Source organism: Sus scrofa, chromosome 2, assembly GCF_000003025.6.
Source record: "Sus scrofa isolate TJ Tabasco breed Duroc chromosome 2, Sscrofa11.1, whole genome shotgun sequence".
NCBI lineage: Eukaryota > Metazoa > Chordata > Mammalia > Artiodactyla > Suidae > Sus > Sus scrofa.
In genome coordinates, this window is record NC_010444.4 from 92115259 (window position 1) to 92136057 (window position 20799).

A 20799-nucleotide genomic window follows, 5' to 3' on the forward strand; every position below is an offset into this window, starting at 1 on the left:
TCTGAACTCTTTCTTAGGTGAATTGCCTAACTTCACTTCCCAGAGTTCTTCTTCTGGGGTTTTATCTTGTTCCTTTGTCTGAAACAAAGGATTTATCTTGTTCCTCTGCCCCCTATTTTGTCTAAGTTGCTATTTATATTTTTACATATGTACTTGGTTAATTACATTTCTCAACTTTGGAGAAGTGGCTTTGTGTAGCAGACATACTATGCATCCCAGCATTATGTTCCTTTATCAACACCCAAACATTATGCTTAGGTTCCCTCTGAGAGGCTGCATGTGTTCTGTTGCGGCAACCTGACTATATGGGTGGTCTGATAGATTTGGTTGGCCTCTAGTTTGTTTGGTTACCAGGCCCTGCCTTTTATAGATGTTTCTGGCTGCTGTTTAGCGGGCCCTGGTCATGAAATGGCTGGTTTCAGAACCACAGAGGGTTTGTGGCTCCAGGGTGAGTGCTGTATCAGCGGTGGGTGGAATCAAGATCCTGAAGACTCTGGGACTCTTGCCCATCTACTGGCAGGTGAAACCAGATCCTGGGGTAAGTGCCAGGTGACTGGCAGGCAGCACTGATTCCTGAAGTCTGGCGTCAGGGCCCAGGGATCCCAGAGTTCATTGCAGATTGTTGGTTTCAGGAAAGTTGTTGATACAGTGGAGTTGGGATCTGATGTGTCCCAAAGTTTGCATTGGCCTGCTGTTGGACTAGGGCAGGGCCCAGGTGGTCTCAGGGTCAGGTCTGGCTTGCTAAAGGCTGTGGGATAGTAATTTTCTGCTTCTAAAATCTGCTCCTCTTGGGTGAGGATAGTCTAAAGGGTAGTGCATGTTTCCTGTTGGGAAGGGCTGGTATCTGCCTATTGGTGGTTGGAGCTAGAGCTGGGACTCTGATGGGCAGGGCTCTGTCCAGGGGCATGTCTGGAGGTGGATGTGGGCTCTGGAGTTTTTAGACAGCCTAACTGCTTATGGGTGGGGCTGTGTCCCTGACCAGTTAATTGGCTTGAGGCATCTCAGCACTGGAGCTTATTGACTACTAGGTTGGGCCAAGTCTTAGAGTTGATGATCCAAGATTGCAGGCACCAGTATCAGTGTTCACACATTTGAATGTTCCCCAGTATGTCTGCTACCAGTGCCCATGTTCCCAGGTGAGCATCAGCTACCCCCCACCTCTATAGGAGACTCTCCAAGACAGCAGGTAGGTCTGGCCCAGGATCCTAACAAATTACTCCTTTTATCCTGGGATCTGTTGCATGTGGGATTTTGTGTGCCACCTCAAAGAGTGAAGTCTCTCTTTCTCCCATTCCTGTGGGCAACCTGCAGTTAAGCCTTGCTATGGGTGTTTATCTTCCTGGTGCTGTATTCCTGGGCTGGGGAGCCTGATACAGGGCTCAGAACTCTCATTCCTATGGGAGAACCTCTGCAATATAATTATTCTCCAGTTTGTGGGTCACCCACTTAGGGGGGTGTTGGATTTGATTATATAACAAGTCCACCCCTTCTACCCATCTACTCGTGGTTTCTTCTTTATGTCCTTAGTTGTAGGAAATCTTTTCTGGTAGGTTCTAGTTTATTTTAACAATAGTTGTTCTGCAGATAGTTGTGATTTTGGTTTGCTTGTGAGAGCTGGTGAACTCTAGGTTTTTCTAATCTGTCATCTTGGCTGCTCCCCTCTTCTAGCCACTTTTAAAGGTAGGAATAAGGAGTAGAAAAGGTGCAACTTGTGATCTATAGCACCATCAGTGAAGGAGAGATTGAAACAAAATCTGGAATTTTCGCTTTATGCTTAAGGTTACACTAGGGTAGGCAATTTTTAGAATGGGCTAAATATATTGCAAAAATATAAAATAATGTTAGTCTCCTATACTGGAATATTGGCTTTAATGAAAATGTTAAGCATGGAGTTCTTGTGTTGCAGCAGAAATGAATCTGACTAGTATCCATGAGGATGCAGGTTTGATCCCTGGCCTCACTCCGTGGGTCAGGGACCCCGCACTGCTGTGAGCTGTAGTGTAGGTCAGAAATTTAGCTTGGATCCCACATTGCTGTGGCTGTGGTATAGGCCGGCAGCTGTAGCTCTGATTTCAACCCCTAGTCTGGGAACTTCCATATGTTGCAGGTGTGGCCCTAAAAAGCCAAAAAAAAAAAAAAAAAATTGTAAGCATGCATTGAAACTAATTAAGCCTCTGTCCCCAGAGTGAGATGCTAATTATAATTAGCAAAAGGAACCTCTTGTGGGAATATGATATACTCAGATTCACTTTCTGTGGACAGATCTTCCTTAGGATTTGAGCTTGCCAAATGGAAAAGGTGACTTCAGCCTGCACTCATATAGCTTGGCCTGTCCTCTTTGTGCATAGCACAGTCTATGTGAGCATACACAGATGCTGTGGACGTATATTTCATCCTTGATATTTTTATGGGTCCTTTTGTTTTGCCTTTAGTAGACTCTAAATAAATTTCTTAGATGAGAGAGTGCCTGTATAGCAAAATTTCAAAGCATTATTTACTGTGAAAATGGTTTTTCAAAAAGAAATAGGAATACATATATGACAAGGATATAAAGCAAATATTAGGGGTAAGATTCATTGGCCATTAAAAGTATTAAAGACTTAGGTTGTGTTATCCTTTCTTGAACACAGTGGATATTAGATGAATTCAACCTAGGGAATTAAACATTTAAACAAATGTATCCAGAGTTGATGGTCCTTTAATCCCAGTTGTCTAAGAGTCTTTCAGCTTATTCTGGTTCACTGATGAATAATTGACAGAGAATTGACTATTTAAATCAAGATATAGAAATTTCATTTATTAACTACATGAGGTTGCAGAAGGTTATTAGTCACTAGCTAAGCTCCTAATTCTGCTAATTGAAAAGTCACCAGGGAATGAAAAAAGATAATGCCATCTATCTATGATTAAGAAGTTGGTTCCTGAAATTGTGTTAGTATGCCTTCTTTATTTTCTAAAACATTATTCACTTCTCAGCTTCTCTGCTAGTTAAGAGTATGTTAACGCTTAAATTTTGGAAACTAGAACTCAAGAAGGAGTGGCTTAGTGTTTTTGTCTTCTTTCTGTTATTTGGGATTCTGTTTTAAAATTGAAAAGAACTGTTTTATCTATTGAACACTATTCTCAAATTTTTCTTAAATATAAATATTTTTGATTATTACATTAACAATTTCATACTTTATACATGGGGATAGACCACTTGCTGTGTCTTGTCATAATAGATACTGTGACATTTTGGGCTTATTACTCTCCTTTAAAAATGATACCATCAAATATATCTCTCAGTAGCCACTAGCTATTCACCATTTGAGGCTTTTCCTCATATATCCATTGGTAATCAGCACTTCCCCCACTAATCATTTATTCCTAAAACCTTATCAGGTAATCCTGATGTATTCAGTTTCTTAGGGCACTACAAGGAATTGCAGAATAAACAGTGACTGCTTTGTCTGGAGGCAAATCATTTCTGTTGTTAACATACTAGAAGGTAAGGAAAGATGTTTTCAGTAGTCTTTGAATTAAAAGAAGAAAAGGAGTGTTGCACTGGGAGGGAGATGTTATCAGACCTAGGTATAGACTTGAGCCCTGAAACCTGGGAAAATCTAACCCCTTTTAGCTTCTTTTTCTCATCTTCCAAAAGAATTATTAAGAAATGTTAAGTTAGTTAATCACTTCTTCCTGGAGTTGTAATAAATAGTAAATTGGAGGTTTCAGGGCTCATGCATATTAAACTAGAAAGTTTTAATGTCATTTCAGACATTCCTTCTCCAGAATGACTTTCCCGACCTACTTGATCTACTGGTATGAGTGCTTGTGTCCTATGTCTCTTTGTACTTTGAACATATTTTTGTCACCGTGCCCAATATGATTGTTGACTCCCTTGTCTCCTCCCCCTTCACCTCTAGATATTGAGTTCCTGAAGGTCAGAGTCTTTTCATCTTTATAGTTCCAAAACCTTACATAGTTCTCAAATTTTTCTCAAGGAATGATTTTTCAAAAAGAGGTTGGCTAATCTTAACCTTGCCTTACTATTATTTTCTACAGTGTTACTTATGAAAGAATTTAGCTTTTATTTTATTTTGTCCTCTTTTTTAGGGCTGCACCCATGGCATATGGAGGTTCCCAGGCTAGGGGTCCAATCACAGCTGTAGTCACCAGCCTATGCCACAGACACAGCAATGCAGGATCCAAGCCACGCCTACAACCTACACCACAGCCCACTGCAATGCTGGATCACCAACTCCCTGAGTGAGGCCGGGGATCGAACCTGTGTCCTCATGGATGCTAGTTGGGTTCATGGATGCTAGTTGGTTTTGTTAACCACTGAGCCATGACGGGAACTCCAGAATTTATTTTTCATATTTCCAGGGAAAGGGAAAACATTTCAATATTTTACAGGTTGTGAATTACAGTCTAATGCCACCATTTGGAGGCATAAGTGTTTGTGATATTAGGTTTAGGTAAAAAAAAAAAAAAAAAAAAAAACTCTCAAGCATGGAATTAGGAGTATGAATTTCTGAAAGATAGGCTTAAAAGGTTCGATCAAGGGTATATGGGGAGGGGTATCAGATTATGGGCTTTTAAACCAGAATTGACTATAGAAAAATCTATTTTAAAAAAGCATCAATTTTATTCAAACAAAACAGTACATAAATGTGCAATATGTTCAACCCCAAGTGCCAGGTCCCCACAGGTAGCCTCTGCTCATGCTGCAAACTCACCTTCAGGTCATACTCAACACCTCGGTGCATCTTCCCTAGCAGAAAAAAAAAAAAATGAAATGGAATAGCAGAAAACTTACTGTGTTAGAAAATTTTATGATGAAAAGGAAGAAGGGCTTAGTCCACCACAAAGAGAAGCATCACACAGTTCTCTGTGTAGTATTTTTATTTGTTTTCTTGAAAGTCTCTCAGGCTTCCAGCACCACATGCCTTCTCTATCCCCACCCAACCGCTAAAGCCTCTTATCGACAAAAATCCATCCAATTCTGGCTCTAATCTCACATCAGCCCCGTAGCATGCCAGGCTGCCAGGAGATGCCACCTGTTTAGAAGGAGGTTCAGGGACCATATTGCAGTGGTTTTCAAACTTTTATGGCTGGCTCAGAGTAAGAAAAATAATTAGTGCTGTGATCAAGAACACCTACGTACACAGTAATATAACTGAACTAAATGTGTTTTGTGAAAGAACTTTTACAATGGACTTATTCCTTTTTTTCCTCCCCCTCTGCTCTCTTCCTCTCCTAATGCATTTAAGTGAAAACCAAATGCAAGTCCTAACCCACCAATTTCTCTCCACTGGAAATTTGAAAAACATTTTACAATTGTTTAAAAGTCTACCTCCCAAATCAAGATATTAATATCACTAAAAACAGGTTCTTTTAGGGATGGGTCTTAGGTCGTTAGGTCTGCTAAAACAAATACCACAGCCTGGGTAATTTATATATAAACAGCAGAAATTGATTGCTCACAGATCTGGAGGCTGGAAAGTCCAAGTTCAAGATACCTACATGGTTGCTTTCTGGTGAGGGTCAGCTTCCAGGTTCACACCTAGTGTCTTACTGGGTAGAAGGGCCTGGGAAGCTCCATAGGGGCTCTTTCGTAAGGGCACTAATCCCATTCATGAGGGTTCCACTCTCATGATACCATAGTCCCAGCTACTACGCTCTCACCTTTGGGGATTAGGATTTCAAAATATGAAATTTTGGTGGAGGGACATAACTTCCAATCATAGCAAGATGCTTCTACTATTTTTTAAAAAATCCACATCATTACCTAGGAAACTTGAGAACTGAGGAAGTTAAACTGTTGCAGTTGATTATTTAGTGCTTCCTTTGTGAGTGACCATTTTTAACCCCTCTGTTCAATTCTTCTTTCCCAGATCCAGGTGGAAAATGCCATCAGGCTTGAGAAATGCTGTACTGATAATCTCTGCCAGAGCTGCTGGCTTGCTGTGGGTTCTCTTCTGGAAAGGCAAGGCCTGTTATTATTATTTTTCTTTAAATTTCTAAAAAGAGGTAAATTTATGAAATATGTACAAGTGTATCTTCCAGTTGTCATCTACGTCATTTATCACTGAAAACATTCCTTCTCTGTCATATGCACACAGCCTACTCCCAGTTGTCTTCCTGTTAATCCTCTATGGAAAGTGCTCACAAAGCTGATTCCACTCTGGCTGTGGGGGATGTGAGTTTGAATGTACCATCCTACTACTTCTTTTCCATGTGGCAGCAGGTTGAGCTTATGGGGCCATTCATCATCGTTATTGACATATTTATATGTGGGCATATTGAATGGTGCTATGGGGATTTTAGATAAATAAGGGAAATATGAAAGAGCGTGTGGTTCATGCCTTTGAGGATGTTAAATTACAGGCAGTCACCATATGCAAATGCTTAATCATGTCACATGGTGACCATTTACTGATGCTCCTATACCATATTTCCATAACATTAGTGTTCTCATATGGTGCAATAATCTCCTGCCAAGATATGCAAAAACAACTAAATGAGGAGCCTTTTCCAAAACGTTTTCATATTTCTGCTACCAAATTCATCTAATAGAAATAACTCTTTGAGTAAGTGCCACTTGCCTACTGTGGAAAATACTTTATCTGGTGGCACTGTTGAAACATTCAATATGAATTACAGGCACTTACTGCAGGGGAATCACGGAATCCTATTTCCCCCTTCCAAACCAAGAGAAAAATTGCTACCTACCCTAGGTATTCTTTCTTTGTAAAGACAAATGACAATGCATTCGCTTTCAGGGTAGTTCAGCTATTTCTCACCTAGAAGAGTGGTTTAATTCTCTATTTTAACTGCTCAGGTAAAAGGGTCCTTCTGCATCTCAAAGAAAGCTTTTGGCAATAATTTTCACAAAAAATAACACACTAACTCTATTCTTAATATTGTTTTAAACTTGCCTTTGGGAAGAGAGAAAGCATGGCATTTCTGACAGTAAACATGAACGTTTTACCAAAATCTTCGCTTTAATCATGTACTCAAAGCTGAAGTGCTGGATGTTTTAAAATTTTAAGTTATGTAGAGAGAATATTTTTCCTTCATTAAGTTATTCTTAAAAGATTTTTAAAACAAAGCTTCAACATGATCAGACTTTCTCCTTGGAATTTTTAAATGATTTTTTCATCTTAAATTGGTAATTTTTAAAGTCTCATAGTTGAGAAGTTTCTGTTGAATAATTATTCTGTTTATCATAATGCATTTTTACCCTGTATATAGATGTTGTTATAGTTCTTTATTGACTTATTGAAAAAAACATGTATAATTGCTTGTATTTAATATAAACACATTTGTGTGTGTTTGAGAAAATTAGGTGAGCTAGGGAACCCCATTGAACTATTCACATTAAATGAAGTTAAACAGGAACATGTATGAATACATAAACATATATGATAAGTTAGTACAAGAACTGTCAGTGATTCACTGAAGCTCAACTAAGGAGTCTACATTTAGTATCTCAGGTTTTTTCCCTAAATTTTTTGAATCCTAAGAAAATATCTAAAATGTGGGAAAGTATTCGGACTCAGTATTTTACCAGTGACTTTCAGAGAGGCTGAAACAGGGTTTATGAAGAAGCTAAGAATATTATTTTCTTTAAGCAGAAGCTAAAGTTACGTAGATAAATATATTATTAGTGTTTGTGTTATTGCTTACTATTGATTAGATCTCTTCATTATACTCTGGAGAATCATGTACTTAAAAAACAATAGAAATAACAGCAGTAGCATCTGCTTAACAATGGGCAGATCAATTCTGGAGCACAAGACTTTAAATATTCATGAGGCAAAAAAAAATGACTTTGGGTTATTAGTATTCTAATAAAATTTCCACAGCTAAAAGGAGCAGGAGAAATTGCATACATTTTAATAATTTTGAAAAGGCCGATTTAGTTGTTATCAATGTACACTTGAAGGCTATTGTGATTTTTTTTTTTTTGTACTTGTTTAATTTTCCGGTACAAAGAAAAAGTAAACCAGCATGTAGTTAAAGTAGTAGGTATTCACATTCAGATAATCTGTGTATTCTTACAAATGTGTTTGATTACAAGTGCTTCAAAACTATCCCAGATTTTCAAAAGTTTATTTTAACTTTGAAGACTAGACAAGGTCATACTGCTTTTACAACATCCTACGTGATTTAAGTATATATACAAAGAAAGAAACCAACATTGGAATATTACACAGCTTGAAAGTTTGAAGAGATTGTGTCTTAGTAATTTCAGTACTTACTGACACATCAGATGCCCGCAATGAATATTATATTTCATAATTTGTTGATTAGCAATTACAATCATTAGTACCCCAAGTCTTCAAAATTCACATCAACCTTTATGAAGCCATTCAGAAAGAGAAAGTCAAACCAAAACTTAGAATTAGTGATTATGGTAAATGCTTTTAATAAGATGTAGATAAATGGAGATGTTTAAAACTGTAATTTCATAGATTATAAAATTAGCATGTTATCCTCAACATGGTAGAGGCTAGATGACCCTTTTTTTTTTTTTTTTTGTCTTTTTGCTATTTCTTTGGGCCACTCCCGTGGCATATGGAGGTTCCCAGGCTAGGGGTCGAATCGGAGCTGTAGCCACCGGCCTACGTCAGAGCCACAGCAACATGGGATCCGAGCCGCGTCTGCAACCTACACCACAGCTCACGGCAATGCCGGATCGTCAACCCACTGAGCAAGGGCAGGGACCGAACCCGCAACCTCATGGTTCAACCTCATGGTTCCTAGTCGGATTCGTAAACCACTGTGCCACGACGGGAACTCCCAGAGGCTAGGTGATTCTTCTGTGCATTCAGGTTATAAGATTTTACTTGTTTTACTGTGAATTTATATATAACAAATTTGCTTCAATTCAATATCATTGATACAAATGACACAAAAGCTATATACTACTTCAAAATAATTGTTAACATTTCCACATGCGGGAATTCCTTTGTTGTCATTAATTTGGGGCATCATAGTATAAAGAGATATCCCATGATATGCCATGTTGCTGAAAAGCATAAAGCAAAGAAAAAATGTGCAAGAGAAAGCCATTTCAATGTATTTCTAAAAGTAACAAAATTGTAACAAATACCCTTAGAAAAATTGGTTTTGGGAAAAACTATCAATAAAACAATATTCAAAACATCATAGGAAGCCACAAGTAATTTTTTTTTTTTCTTTTTTGGCTATCCCTGTGGCATATGGAAGTTCTTAGGCCAGAGATCAAATCCTAGGTGGAGCTGTGACCTATGTCACAGGTGCAGCAATGCTGGATTCTTAACTCACTGCACTAGGCCAGGATCAAACCAGCATCTCCACAGAGACAAACTGGATCATTAACCCTACACTACAGTGGGAACTCCAAGAAGCCATACATAATTTTAAGAAAGTAAATTATCACAAAAACTTAGCCATAATTTTAAAAACACTCTGTTAAGAATCAAAAATTGTGCAAAGCCTACAAGGGAAAATGGCTAGAAATTTGGTGGGACAGTAAATTTTTAAAGAAATAGGGGCCATTGACTACACAATAAGTAAGTGTGTCTATATCTTTGGACCTAAGTAATTATTCTTAACAAGCCTGTGAAATTTAGCAAATTAAGTTTAAATTAGGAATTAATTTTTCTCTTAAAAAGGTTCTAGTGATGATATGACAATTTTGTTTTTGAAAGATGCTAAAAACTGATCACCATTTCAGATGCTTCAAATCAACTATTTTATAACAAGAGCCTAAAGTAGAAAGCATGTCGGCACAGGATAAATACATAGCCAGTCAGTCCATATTTTGTTCTTACTAAAAATGCCATTATGATTGACTTTCTCTTTAGATTCTTCACTGTGACTGAAGACCCCTCCATATATACATCATCAAGAAATGCTGTTAACACATGGACAGACAAGACAGTAACAGTCTAGTGGCTTTTGTTATGCAGCACAAATAATAAAGAAAAAATACTGAGCAGTGTTGCACAGGACCTTAACATTTTGTACATGTACCATACTTTCTTTTCCAGACCCTTAATTTAAAACCCCAGTAATTCTGGGTCTAAGCCTTATGAAACAAATAGTAGTAAAGCTTATAAATTAGATGTTGAGGACTTTGATGGAGGCAGTATGAACTTTAATTTGAGAGAATGTCAATGAAACCTCCATTATCAATAACAAATCGCTATGATAACTGCCCATTTTTTAGGACCTTTGAAGCAAAATAAATAGAAATCCATTTCATCTTGAAAATGATTTACTACTTTGTTATTAGTAAAATACTTCTCACAAATATCTACATACTGTGCTTTCCTGAGAAACCACCACCAGTTTCCAACCTCAATAAAATTCCAGTTTCAAAGGAAATATAGAGATGAACAAAAAATGATGAGTATGCTTGGCCAAGCTATGCAGCACTATGTCAATATTTGTGAAAAAAATTTAATATGCAAATAATTTATTATTCTATTATTTTAAAGATAAGGCTATGTAAATATCATCAAAACAAAGCTTTAAATTTTGTTTTAAAGAAATTTAATGGAATTTTGTTTATTTTGCAAAATGGTAGTACTGGGTTCTTTATAAAGGAAGTATTTAGAAATTATATACGTATAGGTTCCTTCAAAAACAAGAAATACTGAGCAGTGTTGCACAGGACCTTAACAATCTATTGGTTAAATATGATCAGCCTGATAGTCAATCATGTTTCATATTTTTGTACATGTTTCTGTGTGTATATATACATACACAGACACAAACATGGCACTTCCTTTAGGCAAATAATAGGATAAAAGTCAACTGGGAAGAATGTGGACTTATTTAGGCAATATGCAATATGTAGAAAATGGAGTACAACAAAAAGAAACAGATCACATAATCTCTGATTAGAAATAGTAAAGAAAGGAAATTATAATATCAGTTAGTACTGCATGTTACAGATTCTTCTTCAAAATTTGGTTATAAACACTGACAGTGTGGTAGGCACGGGGAAATAATTAGGATAATATAGAGTCAATACAGAAGGGAAAAATTATTGCTAACATTGCAGTATTCCTTTTATAAGAATAAGCTGAGTATTGATTATGAAAGCTGTAACAATTCTTGCTTTTATTTGATAACTATGAGATTTTTTTCTCCCTTGCTATCACAAGAGTGCTACTTTGCATAATATATTTCAGCCAGTATAAGTCAGAAAACAATGAGAAGAGTAATTCAGAGTTAATGAGTTGTTGCTTAAGAAATTTAAACTATAAAAATTAAATCAAACCATTGAAAAGGCAGGCTTAGACCTCCTTAAGAAGACAGCTGATGGCCTACCATAATCTGAGCATTATTCTCCTGAAAAATCCCATTCAGTTTCCTATAGATTTTGCAGAGTTCATTCCATGGAGATACTGTAGGGAAATGGAGAGGAGGGGTATGGGGTCTGGGGTCTCCTCACTCTTCCTCTGTGCAGCCCAGCAGCTCTGACCGCAGCGTGATCCTCCCATACCAGGACCAAGGAAGGATTCTTATGTGCCGTGCGTAGATGGGAGGGTCGATGACGTTCTTTCTGTGTGTATCATTGTCAAAATTGCCCTGGAAAACCTAGGAAAGAACAGACTATGAATCACATGACCTTCTTTTTATTGGGAATTATTGTTATTATTTTCTTGTTTAGAGCAGTTTTCCCAAACCTGAGATTTGATAACTAAGCATATGGTATTTTTCAAAATATGTTACAGATTTGGAGTTCCCGTCGTGGCTCAGTAGTCAACGAATCTGACTAGCATCCATGAGGATGCAGGTTCGATCGCTGTTTTTGCTCAGTGGGTTAAGGATCTGGCATTACAGTGGGCTGTGGTGTAGGTCATAAACATGGGTCAGAGCCTGTATTGCTGTGGCTGTGCCGTAGGCCAGCAGCTACAGCTCTGATTTATCCCCTAGCCTGGGATCTCCATATGCTGTGGATGCAGCCCTAAAAAGCAAAATATATATTATAGCTTGTTTTTAATGATCATTTTTAAATTAAATTATCAATAAATGTTTAAAGAGCCAAATAAGATGAAAATTGGTTGTTGTCTAAGGCAGGAAATACATAGACTTAGTTCTTTTTTAAAAACATAAAAATGCTATCAGTTTTTTTCTCTTCTTTTTATGTCCACATCTGCAGTATATGGAAGTTCCCAGGCCAGGGTCAAATCGGAGCTGCAGCTGTGGCCTATGTTACAGACCTGGCAATACTGGATCTAAGCCACATCTGCGACCTACACTGTAGCTTATGGCAATGCAGGATCCTTAACCCACTGAATGAGGCCAGGGATGGAACCCACATCCTCACAGAGACAACACTGGATCCTTAATCCACTGAACCACAAGGGGAACTCCAGGGCTTTTTTTTTTTAATGCAACAAATGGTTATTTTTCAAGGTAGTCTTTCCTAAGGAGTTATTCAGAGATGGTTGCAAATTGCAGTCATCATCTGCAACATGTGGCATTCACATTCACAAAGGGCAAGGAGAGAAAGACTATTAGATTATGCAGGATGTTTTTAAAAGCAAGGTACGGAAACAGCTTGAATCATTTCTGGATACATCTCGTGGATCTTAATTAACAGCATGACCTTAGCCAACAGCAAAGGAGGCTGGGAAATGGAGAGGAGCATGTGGCCATCTGGTGAGCAGAACGCTTGCTATCACAGTGTCTTTGGCTTACCTCTTACCTAGAGAACAAAATTAACCCACTAGCAAGAGAGACAACCTCAATCAATGGTACTTTTGAACAATTTTTTTTGGGGGGGCTTCTCTAATAATTTCTGGATCTGTTCAGTACTCTTGTGATCGTTGTGACCTGACAAGTTGGTGCTGCACAACTGTTGTTCGTTATTCTTTTGTTTCAAAGTTCTTTTGGACCTTTTGTGTCCATTTTTTTTTCTCCCAAGAGGCTTTTGTAGTAACTATGAGAAGTGCTTTTGCTTTAGAAAAAAAAAAGGCAAAATGGAATCAAAACACTGGGATTAAATTATAAATTTGAGAGAAATTAATGGACTGATAATATTTAGTTGAAGATTTTGCTATTTTAATCTGCAGATGCTGAACATTATTGAAGTCATTCCAAACTATTTTATATTTACATTTTTCTTCTAGTTCAACTAGGAGAGTGAAAATCTCTTTAAGGATTTCTCTTTTAGCTTGATGAGTCACTTAAAATTGGAAGATAATTTTCAGCTTGTTTGAAATCAAAACATGACTACATGGGCAGAGAGAGGGACCTGAAAATAAAACTCCCTGAAGGGAAAAAAAAGAAACTCCCTTATCACATGATAGAATATGTAACCCATATTTCTGAACTCAAAATTAAAGGAATGTTTTTAAAATGGCCTTCTGGAATAAGTTGGTTCAGTCTCACATGATCACAAAAGGTCCCCTGAAAGAGAAAAATAAAGATATTCTTCTCTAAAGCATTAGACAGTGACACTGATTAATAGAAGCAACAGACAAGATGGGATAATCTTTCTGCTGGTTCCATGGACAGATTATATGCCATTGAGGGCGAATGCAAAGCGCCATCCCCATCTTGCGGGGAATAATTTTTCAACCTGACACAAAATATATCTCAAAGACTGTTTCTGAATAAACATTTGCTGAGGAAGGGAATACTGAGCTCTGCCAAGTCTGGAATCATTCATTTAATATGGATTTTATCCTCAGCAATGTTCTGGCTTCACTGACCAAAGAGGAACTGGTTTTGGATTGGAATGTGTTATTCTTATAGCAAAAGCTCCCATGTATAGAATATACGATGCAAACACTCACCCCAAATCTTGAGATGTTGTCATTGCAACAGCAGAAAATAAGCACATTCTATTGTGTCCTGACATTCTCTCTGACATATGATGTTGGGTTCAAATGCTTCACTGGGGCTGTCGTGTTACAATTTAATAGAAATCTAAAATCCAATTTCATAGCCCTACTAGAGAGCTTAATGTATATCTTTGGAATAATAGAGTTTAAATTCATTAACTTTCATTGCAAGATCCTCAACAGTTCAAAATATAGTGTTATACCACTTCTTGGGAGGAAATACAGGAAGAAACAATTTTCTTTTAAGCTGTTGGTCTGCAGCACAAAAGTTTCAATAAGGAACTATCAACCCACAAAGCAGTAGTTGAATTATTATACTTACCTCTTGATACATAGTAGAGAATACATATAGAGAAACTACACCAGTTCTGAAAATACATACAAGCTATGAAATTTCTGATTTAATATTTCTGAAAGTTATATATTTGAAAGCTCATTAAAAAATTAAAAGAGAATAATTAAAAGCCCAAAAATTCCCACAGAAAAACAGCCTAAATCTGTATAAGAATCAACCAAACCAAGATCTAAAAGTACTGAAAATTTACTTTCATTTTGGAGGTCTCTCATTAATGACACAGCACAGAACACAAAGCACACATCTGCAAATTCTAGCATGATATCTTGTGCTTGCTATGCAAACATGTTGCACATGTGCTGTTTTCTTGTCTCCAATGCTAGAAGATCCTGCAGAAGAAAGCTGTTTCATTGCTTTACCTGGCAAAGGAATGCAACCTCAGTATTTTCAGTTACCTTTATGAAATCTGTAGGAATTAGAGGGAAGTGCTTTCACATACACTCTTTAGAGATTTAAGCACCTAGATTGAAATCAAAGTCTGAAAAGACTGATGGAGAACACTGAATCTCCATATAGATGGAGAAACACTGTATCTAAGAAAGAGTTGGATTTAGAAGTTTTTAGTACCTACCTATTCACAATAGCCAAGACATGGAAGCAACCTAAATGTCCATTGACAGAGGAATGGATAAAGATGATGTGTGAGTGTGTGTGTATTTTGTATATATGTACATATATATGTGTATATTTATGTATATATACATATTACAAATGTTACTTACAAAACAGAAATAGACTCACAGATATAGAAAACAAATTTATGGCTACCAAAGGGAAAAGGTAGGGGAGAGCTAGATTAGGAGTTTGGGATTAACTGATACATGCTATTATATATAAAGTAGATAACTAACAAGGGCCTACTGTACAGCACAGGGAACTATACTCTAAAATAACTATACTATAAAATAATAATCGATACTAATTATTAGAGAACGCAAATCAAAACTACAATGAGGTACCACCTCAGACCACTCAGAATGGCCATCAGCAAAAGGTCTACAAACAATAAATGCGGTGGAGGGAGTGCAGAAAAGGGAACACTTCCTACACTGTTGGTGGAAATGTAAATTGGTATAGCCACTATGGAGAACAGTATGGAGGTTCCTTAAAAAACTAAAAATAGAGTTACCATATGATCCAGCAATCGTGCTCCTGGGCAAATATCAAGAGAAAACTCGAATTTGAAAAGATTACATGCACCCCAGTGTCCATAGCAGCATTATTTACAATAGCCAAGACAGCAGCATCCTAAGTGTCCATTGGCAGAAGAATAGCTAAAAAAGATGTGGAATACTTCTTATACAATGGAATACTACTCAGCCATAAAAAGAATGAAATAATGCCATCTGCAGCAGTATGGATGGACCTAAAGGTTATCATACAAAGCGAAGTCAGAGAAGACAAATATATGATATCACTTATATGTAGAATCTTAAAATATGATACAAATGAACTTATGTATAAAACAGAAACAGACTCACAGACTTAGAAAACAAAGTTATGGTTACCAAATGGAAAAGATGGGGAAGGATAAATTAGGGATTTGAGATTAATATACACACACTACTATGTATGAAATGGAAAATTAACAAGGACCTACTGTATAGCACAGGGAGCTATACTCAATATCTTGTAAAATTTATAATCTATAAGGGAAAAGGCTCTGTAAAAGAATATATAACTTTGCTGTACACCTGAAACTAATACAACACTGTAAATCAACTATATGTCAATTAAAAAAAAGCATGGTCAAGTTTCAGTTTTAGGAGGAGGTCTATCTAATTAGCTGAAGACAAGTTTGCCAAAATACTCAAACATGGTAATGCTTAGGGGTCTCTCAGGCTTTTCCCAACATATGGCGCCTAGAAAAAAGGGCGCTCAAGGTATTTTGGAGACACGTCCACAATTATAACTATGAGAAGGTAAGAGAGCAAGAATGAAACTGCCTCGGTGTGACTGAGATCATGGATTGGGATTTTCTTCTGTCAACTCTCCTCTTCTTGCTAAAATTCTACTCAGACTCTGAGTCAAGTCTCTACACAGAGAGACTATCAGCTAAAAAAAACAAATTAAATGTTGCTGGAAGCGGAATTTTTTTAAGATGAGACTTGCCATTCTTTGGTGAGGACAATGGTCTACTCAGGCCTGAGTAGACATCTTTAGGGATCATGGAGAAAGGCAAGGTTATTCTCCATGACTCAGAGCTGGGGGCGCCTTGGCTTCTCTTAGCAGTCATGTGCTCTGATTCTGCCTTTCACAAATACTGAGAAATCTTTGGGGGATTGCTTGCCTATACTGCTTATTTACTAAGGCATCAGGTTTGTAAAGCTGTACTTCATTTTATTTGTCTTAACTCATTAAAAGTTTTAAAGAGATTCCCATTCTTCTAACCTTTTAGAATTTATATTCATATCATCCAAATAGCAAGCAGTTTTAAGCAATTTTTTTTATAGCTTCCCTGAGACTTTCAGTGCTAACAAGTCAATATTTTAGCGAGGTCTCAGGTGACCATCACTTTATTCCTGTGGCCTTCTGGTTGCACCCTTCTAGATTTCATTATTTATCTTCTGGTATATAGAGACTAGAACCATATGTGGGATTCCAGCTACTTGCAGAAATAACAGGGTTGAATCAAGCTTTCTCAAGTTTTCTCATTTGTGTTGTTAATACTGCCAAACATAGTATTGGCTTTGTTGACTATACCTGTACACTGCTCTGATGTCCTTAAGGAAAAAAAAGGACAAAAATAAAAACCCAATTCCCTAGAGCAGCATGTTTATGTATAGGTGGGTGGGGGCCTGGGGTGTAAAAGCTGAGAATTCTTTATTTAGCATACATAATTTCATTTATTTATCTTTTCATCCAGAGTGCATAGAAAGAAGTTGGAAAACAGTCTTTTCCAGTTCTAATGCCTGAGAAACTCCGTTTTTATCAAAATCTACTCATACAAGAATCTGAGATTTAGAAGAGAAGGCATAGATTGGCTAGAGTCAACCTCCCTCTCTAACATTTCTGACATGGAACTTTCAGTTTATCCATGGTAAGCCTCAATAAAATAGAGCAGGTATGTATTTAGACACTTTGAAAGTCTGTTGTCTTATCAGATTGAACCATTCCTCTAAGGTCCATCTATCAGTCCCAGAGCTTGATTCTCAACAAGCATAGAAGTCTAGATATCAAAAGAAATACACTCTAGGCAAATTTAAGAATAACACAAACCTTTGAAACTCAAATTCAATGCTTTAGGCTAAACATGTATGGTTCTTTAAAAATTCCTCAAGTTAGATGATTTTTAGACTTATCTTGACTGCATTCCATTGGATAGCCTCTGGTTCAATGTGATTCTTTTTAGGAGTGGTATTTGCTTGGACATAGTATGTAGTTATTATAACCAATGGCTCAGAAAATAGAGCACACCTTTGTTGTGGATACAATACTTCTATCAAAGCAGTATCTGAGATTTAAAGCTATCATGTTACATTTTGGGTCACAGTTGGTTGAATTATGGTCAAATAAACTCTGAACTTTTTCATAAAACGTCTCTTATGCCAGTATTTCCCCATTTTTTTGCTTATAAAATGGATTTATAGTTCATGTAGAAATTTATATTTATCCCAATTTCATTTCATTGAATTCATGACGTTTTAAAATTAGCAATTTATAGTTAAAATTATGAGCTATTTAAAAAATGGTGGAAATTTAGTGGAAACTATGCTTTAAGAGTCTTTTTCATAAAGTAACCATTTATATATTATGTGATTCTAAAATCTGATTTTTGTGGGTGACATAAAGCACTTATACTTACCAGTTTATGATTCAGTCCCATAAAACTCATTTTTATGTACTTAGTATTAACATTACTTGAATTTTTGGACTGTTAAAATTTTGAGTTATAACTTGAATCAATGCTATAAGTGATTTAATGTCTTAGGAAAAAATTCACAGAATTAGTATGCATGAATGACATTAAACATAATATTTATCCATACGAACAGTGTTTATAAGAGGGTCCAGTTGTTTCTGATCCTATGACTAGGTTATTAATATGATTTAGGATAAACTGTAATTATGCCCTACTTTGCCTTACATTGGAGCATTCCAAAAATCAAGACTTTTTATTAAAAAAGGGTAAAATAAAATTGTGTTAAAATGTATAGACAATTGTGTTTCAGTGTGTGGTACAAATCTACATCACATTAAAATAAATCTTATTGGAAGTTTTGCATTTTGTAAAACTTCTCTTAGTGATTGGATATAAAAAGTTTGAAACTAAAGTTTGATTCTTTTATCCAACATAGACTCTAGCTGTTACTCAGTGAATTCAATTTTCTAGGAAAATTTACCAGTACCCTGAAACCATTTTGTGATTGAATGGCTGGTATATCATTCTTGATGGTTTTCTCTGCAATCAATTCCACTAAACCAATGAAACTCTGTAACAAAATTAGTCTAAATATAAATACATTCTTTCAGACGTAATAAGGAAATAAGAAACCAGTTTCCAGGTAAATTCCAATATTCTTGGAAATGTTCCTAGGAAAACAGTACCTATTGAGAATCATACCAAAGAGGGGAAAAGGCTTTTGTTGGAGACAGTAGCTTGTGTTAACAGAACCTGCACTGATTATCAGTCTGAAGAAGAAGCTGGTACATGAATCCTTATTATAGGACATCCCAACAATGCTACAGCAAAAATCATAATTGGCAGAGAACAAGAAGCTGTCTAAGTGTCTTCTAACTCAAAGTATCCGGAATAAAATTATTGCCCTCCAAAAAGCAGATGAAGTAAGGCCACAGAAAACTGAAACAGGAAACTATATTTCTGTATAGTTCAAGATGTGTCAGATCTACTGCAGTCATAGTGTTTGCAGACATGGCATTACAGTGAGGAGTATAGAGTTCATAAACTTTATTTAATATGAGTATTCAGTGAAAGATTAACTTTATCCAAAAGTTAGGGGTGGTGTGTCTAACTTCTGCCTTCAGTTCCTGGAAGATAATCTCTAAATGCTTGGAAGATCCTGCAGGATAAAAATGTCTTTGTTAATAGTCCATGATAACAATGTAATGTATGCTGCAGATTTTGGCCAGCTTGACCACTGGAGGTGCTGGAGACCAAGGTCAGCCATGTAGGTGGTCAACCATGTCTGCATGACTAAGCTTCAGCAAAAACTATATCTAGAATATCTAGGCTGAGCTGAGCTTCCTTGGTTGGCAGTACATCATTGCTAAGAGGAATTACCACTGTCCAAGGCTCGTCCAAGGCTCCTCCAAGAGAGATCAACTGAAAGTTTGTGTTAAGAACCCTCCCAGAGTCTGCCTCATCTGCCTCTCCCTTGGCTGATTTTTACCTGTATCCTTTCACTTTCCTAAACTGTAACTGTGATTATGATAGTTTTAAATGATTCTGTGAGGACTTCTAGCACATTATCCAACTGGAGGTGGTCTTGGGGACCTTGGAACTCTAAACTGATGTCAGAAGTCAGGGTGAATGTAGGACCCCCCCCAACTTTGCACTGAGTAACTGCTGTGGAAAAGTTATAGGTTCCATAGGACTTTTTGATATTTGTGGCATTCATTTGTCTGAAAAAAAGACCTCATTTATCTGAAAGCATTGTGTCCAAAACTTCCTCAACTTCATCTGCGAGGCTTGTGACGGACCCTCAGGCTTGAAAATTGATTGTGAACATTTTTTTTCTAATTCTTTGAATAAATCCTGACATGAAAAGCTATTAAAATGTATTTATTTTGGTCCTGAGTACACTTACTAAATTCTCTTAATTTCTGTATAATATTTATTCTCATAGATGTAAACAATAAATATTTCAAACAACTAGTGTTAGTTGTCCTATTTTATTTCAATAACATAATAGTTCAACAACCTTATTCTGTATTTCTTTAATATCATTTCTGCCAAGTTTTATGCATTCTTTGGAGAACATTACTTTGGCCTTCTATGGGGATTGATTTGAAATTCCCTAAGAAATTAGAGTCAGGTTTTCTGAAACCTACACAGTATGACGATATATATAAATAATTTTGTACCATATTTCATGTTGGATACCAATTTTTGTCTGTTTCTTTTTCTTTTTTCTTTTTAGGGCCACACTTGCAGCATAGGGATATTCCCTGGCTAGGGTCTAATCAGAGCTACAGTGGCTGGCCTACACCTCAGTCACAGTAAGATCTGAGCCACATCTTTGACCTACACCACAGCTGATGGCAATGCCAATCCTTAACCCACTGAGCAAGGCCAGGGATCAAACCCACTTCCTCATGGATACTGTCTGGGTTTGTTACTGCTGAGCCATAATGGGAACTCCCTTATCTATTTCTTTTAAAATGTTGTTTTCTTCCATAAGCCCTTTTAAAATTCTGGACCTTGGTGCCTTCAGAGATTTCTTCACTTTCTAAAAACTTGAATGAAATTACAGAAGGCTTTCAAACTGCCTATCCAAATATTTAACTTCAAAGATTCAATTATAAAACATTTTTGTTTGATGCAGAAGTGAAAAGAACATGGACATGTCTTTCTTCCACCAGTGCATGAGTCATTTTAAACCGTTAAAATGTATATATGGATTCTCTGAAAAAATTATTTCCATT

At 36.7% G+C, this 20799-nt stretch overlaps 1 protein-coding gene and 1 long non-coding RNA gene across 3 annotated transcripts in view; one reads left to right on the forward strand and one right to left on the reverse strand.

The window, feature by feature from the left end:
• LOC102165705 overlaps window positions 1-7102 on the forward strand; it is a 219896-nt gene extending 212794 nt beyond the window's left edge. Inside the window, exon 4 of the long non-coding RNA XR_002341804.1 lies at window positions 5880-7102. This is a non-coding gene — a long non-coding RNA (uncharacterized LOC102165705). The remainder of the gene's footprint in view (window positions 1-5879) is intronic.
• EDIL3 (EGF like repeats and discoidin domains 3) overlaps window positions 7237-20799 on the reverse strand; it is a 431857-nt gene continuing 418294 nt past the window's right edge. For both annotated transcript variants that reach the window (XM_005661542.3, XM_021084514.1), the window contains one exon: window positions 7237-11583. In XM_005661542.3, the coding sequence (XP_005661599.2) occupies window positions 11434-11583 (150 nt within the window). In that variant the 3' untranslated portion in view covers window positions 7237-11433. The remainder of the gene's footprint in view (window positions 11584-20799) is intronic.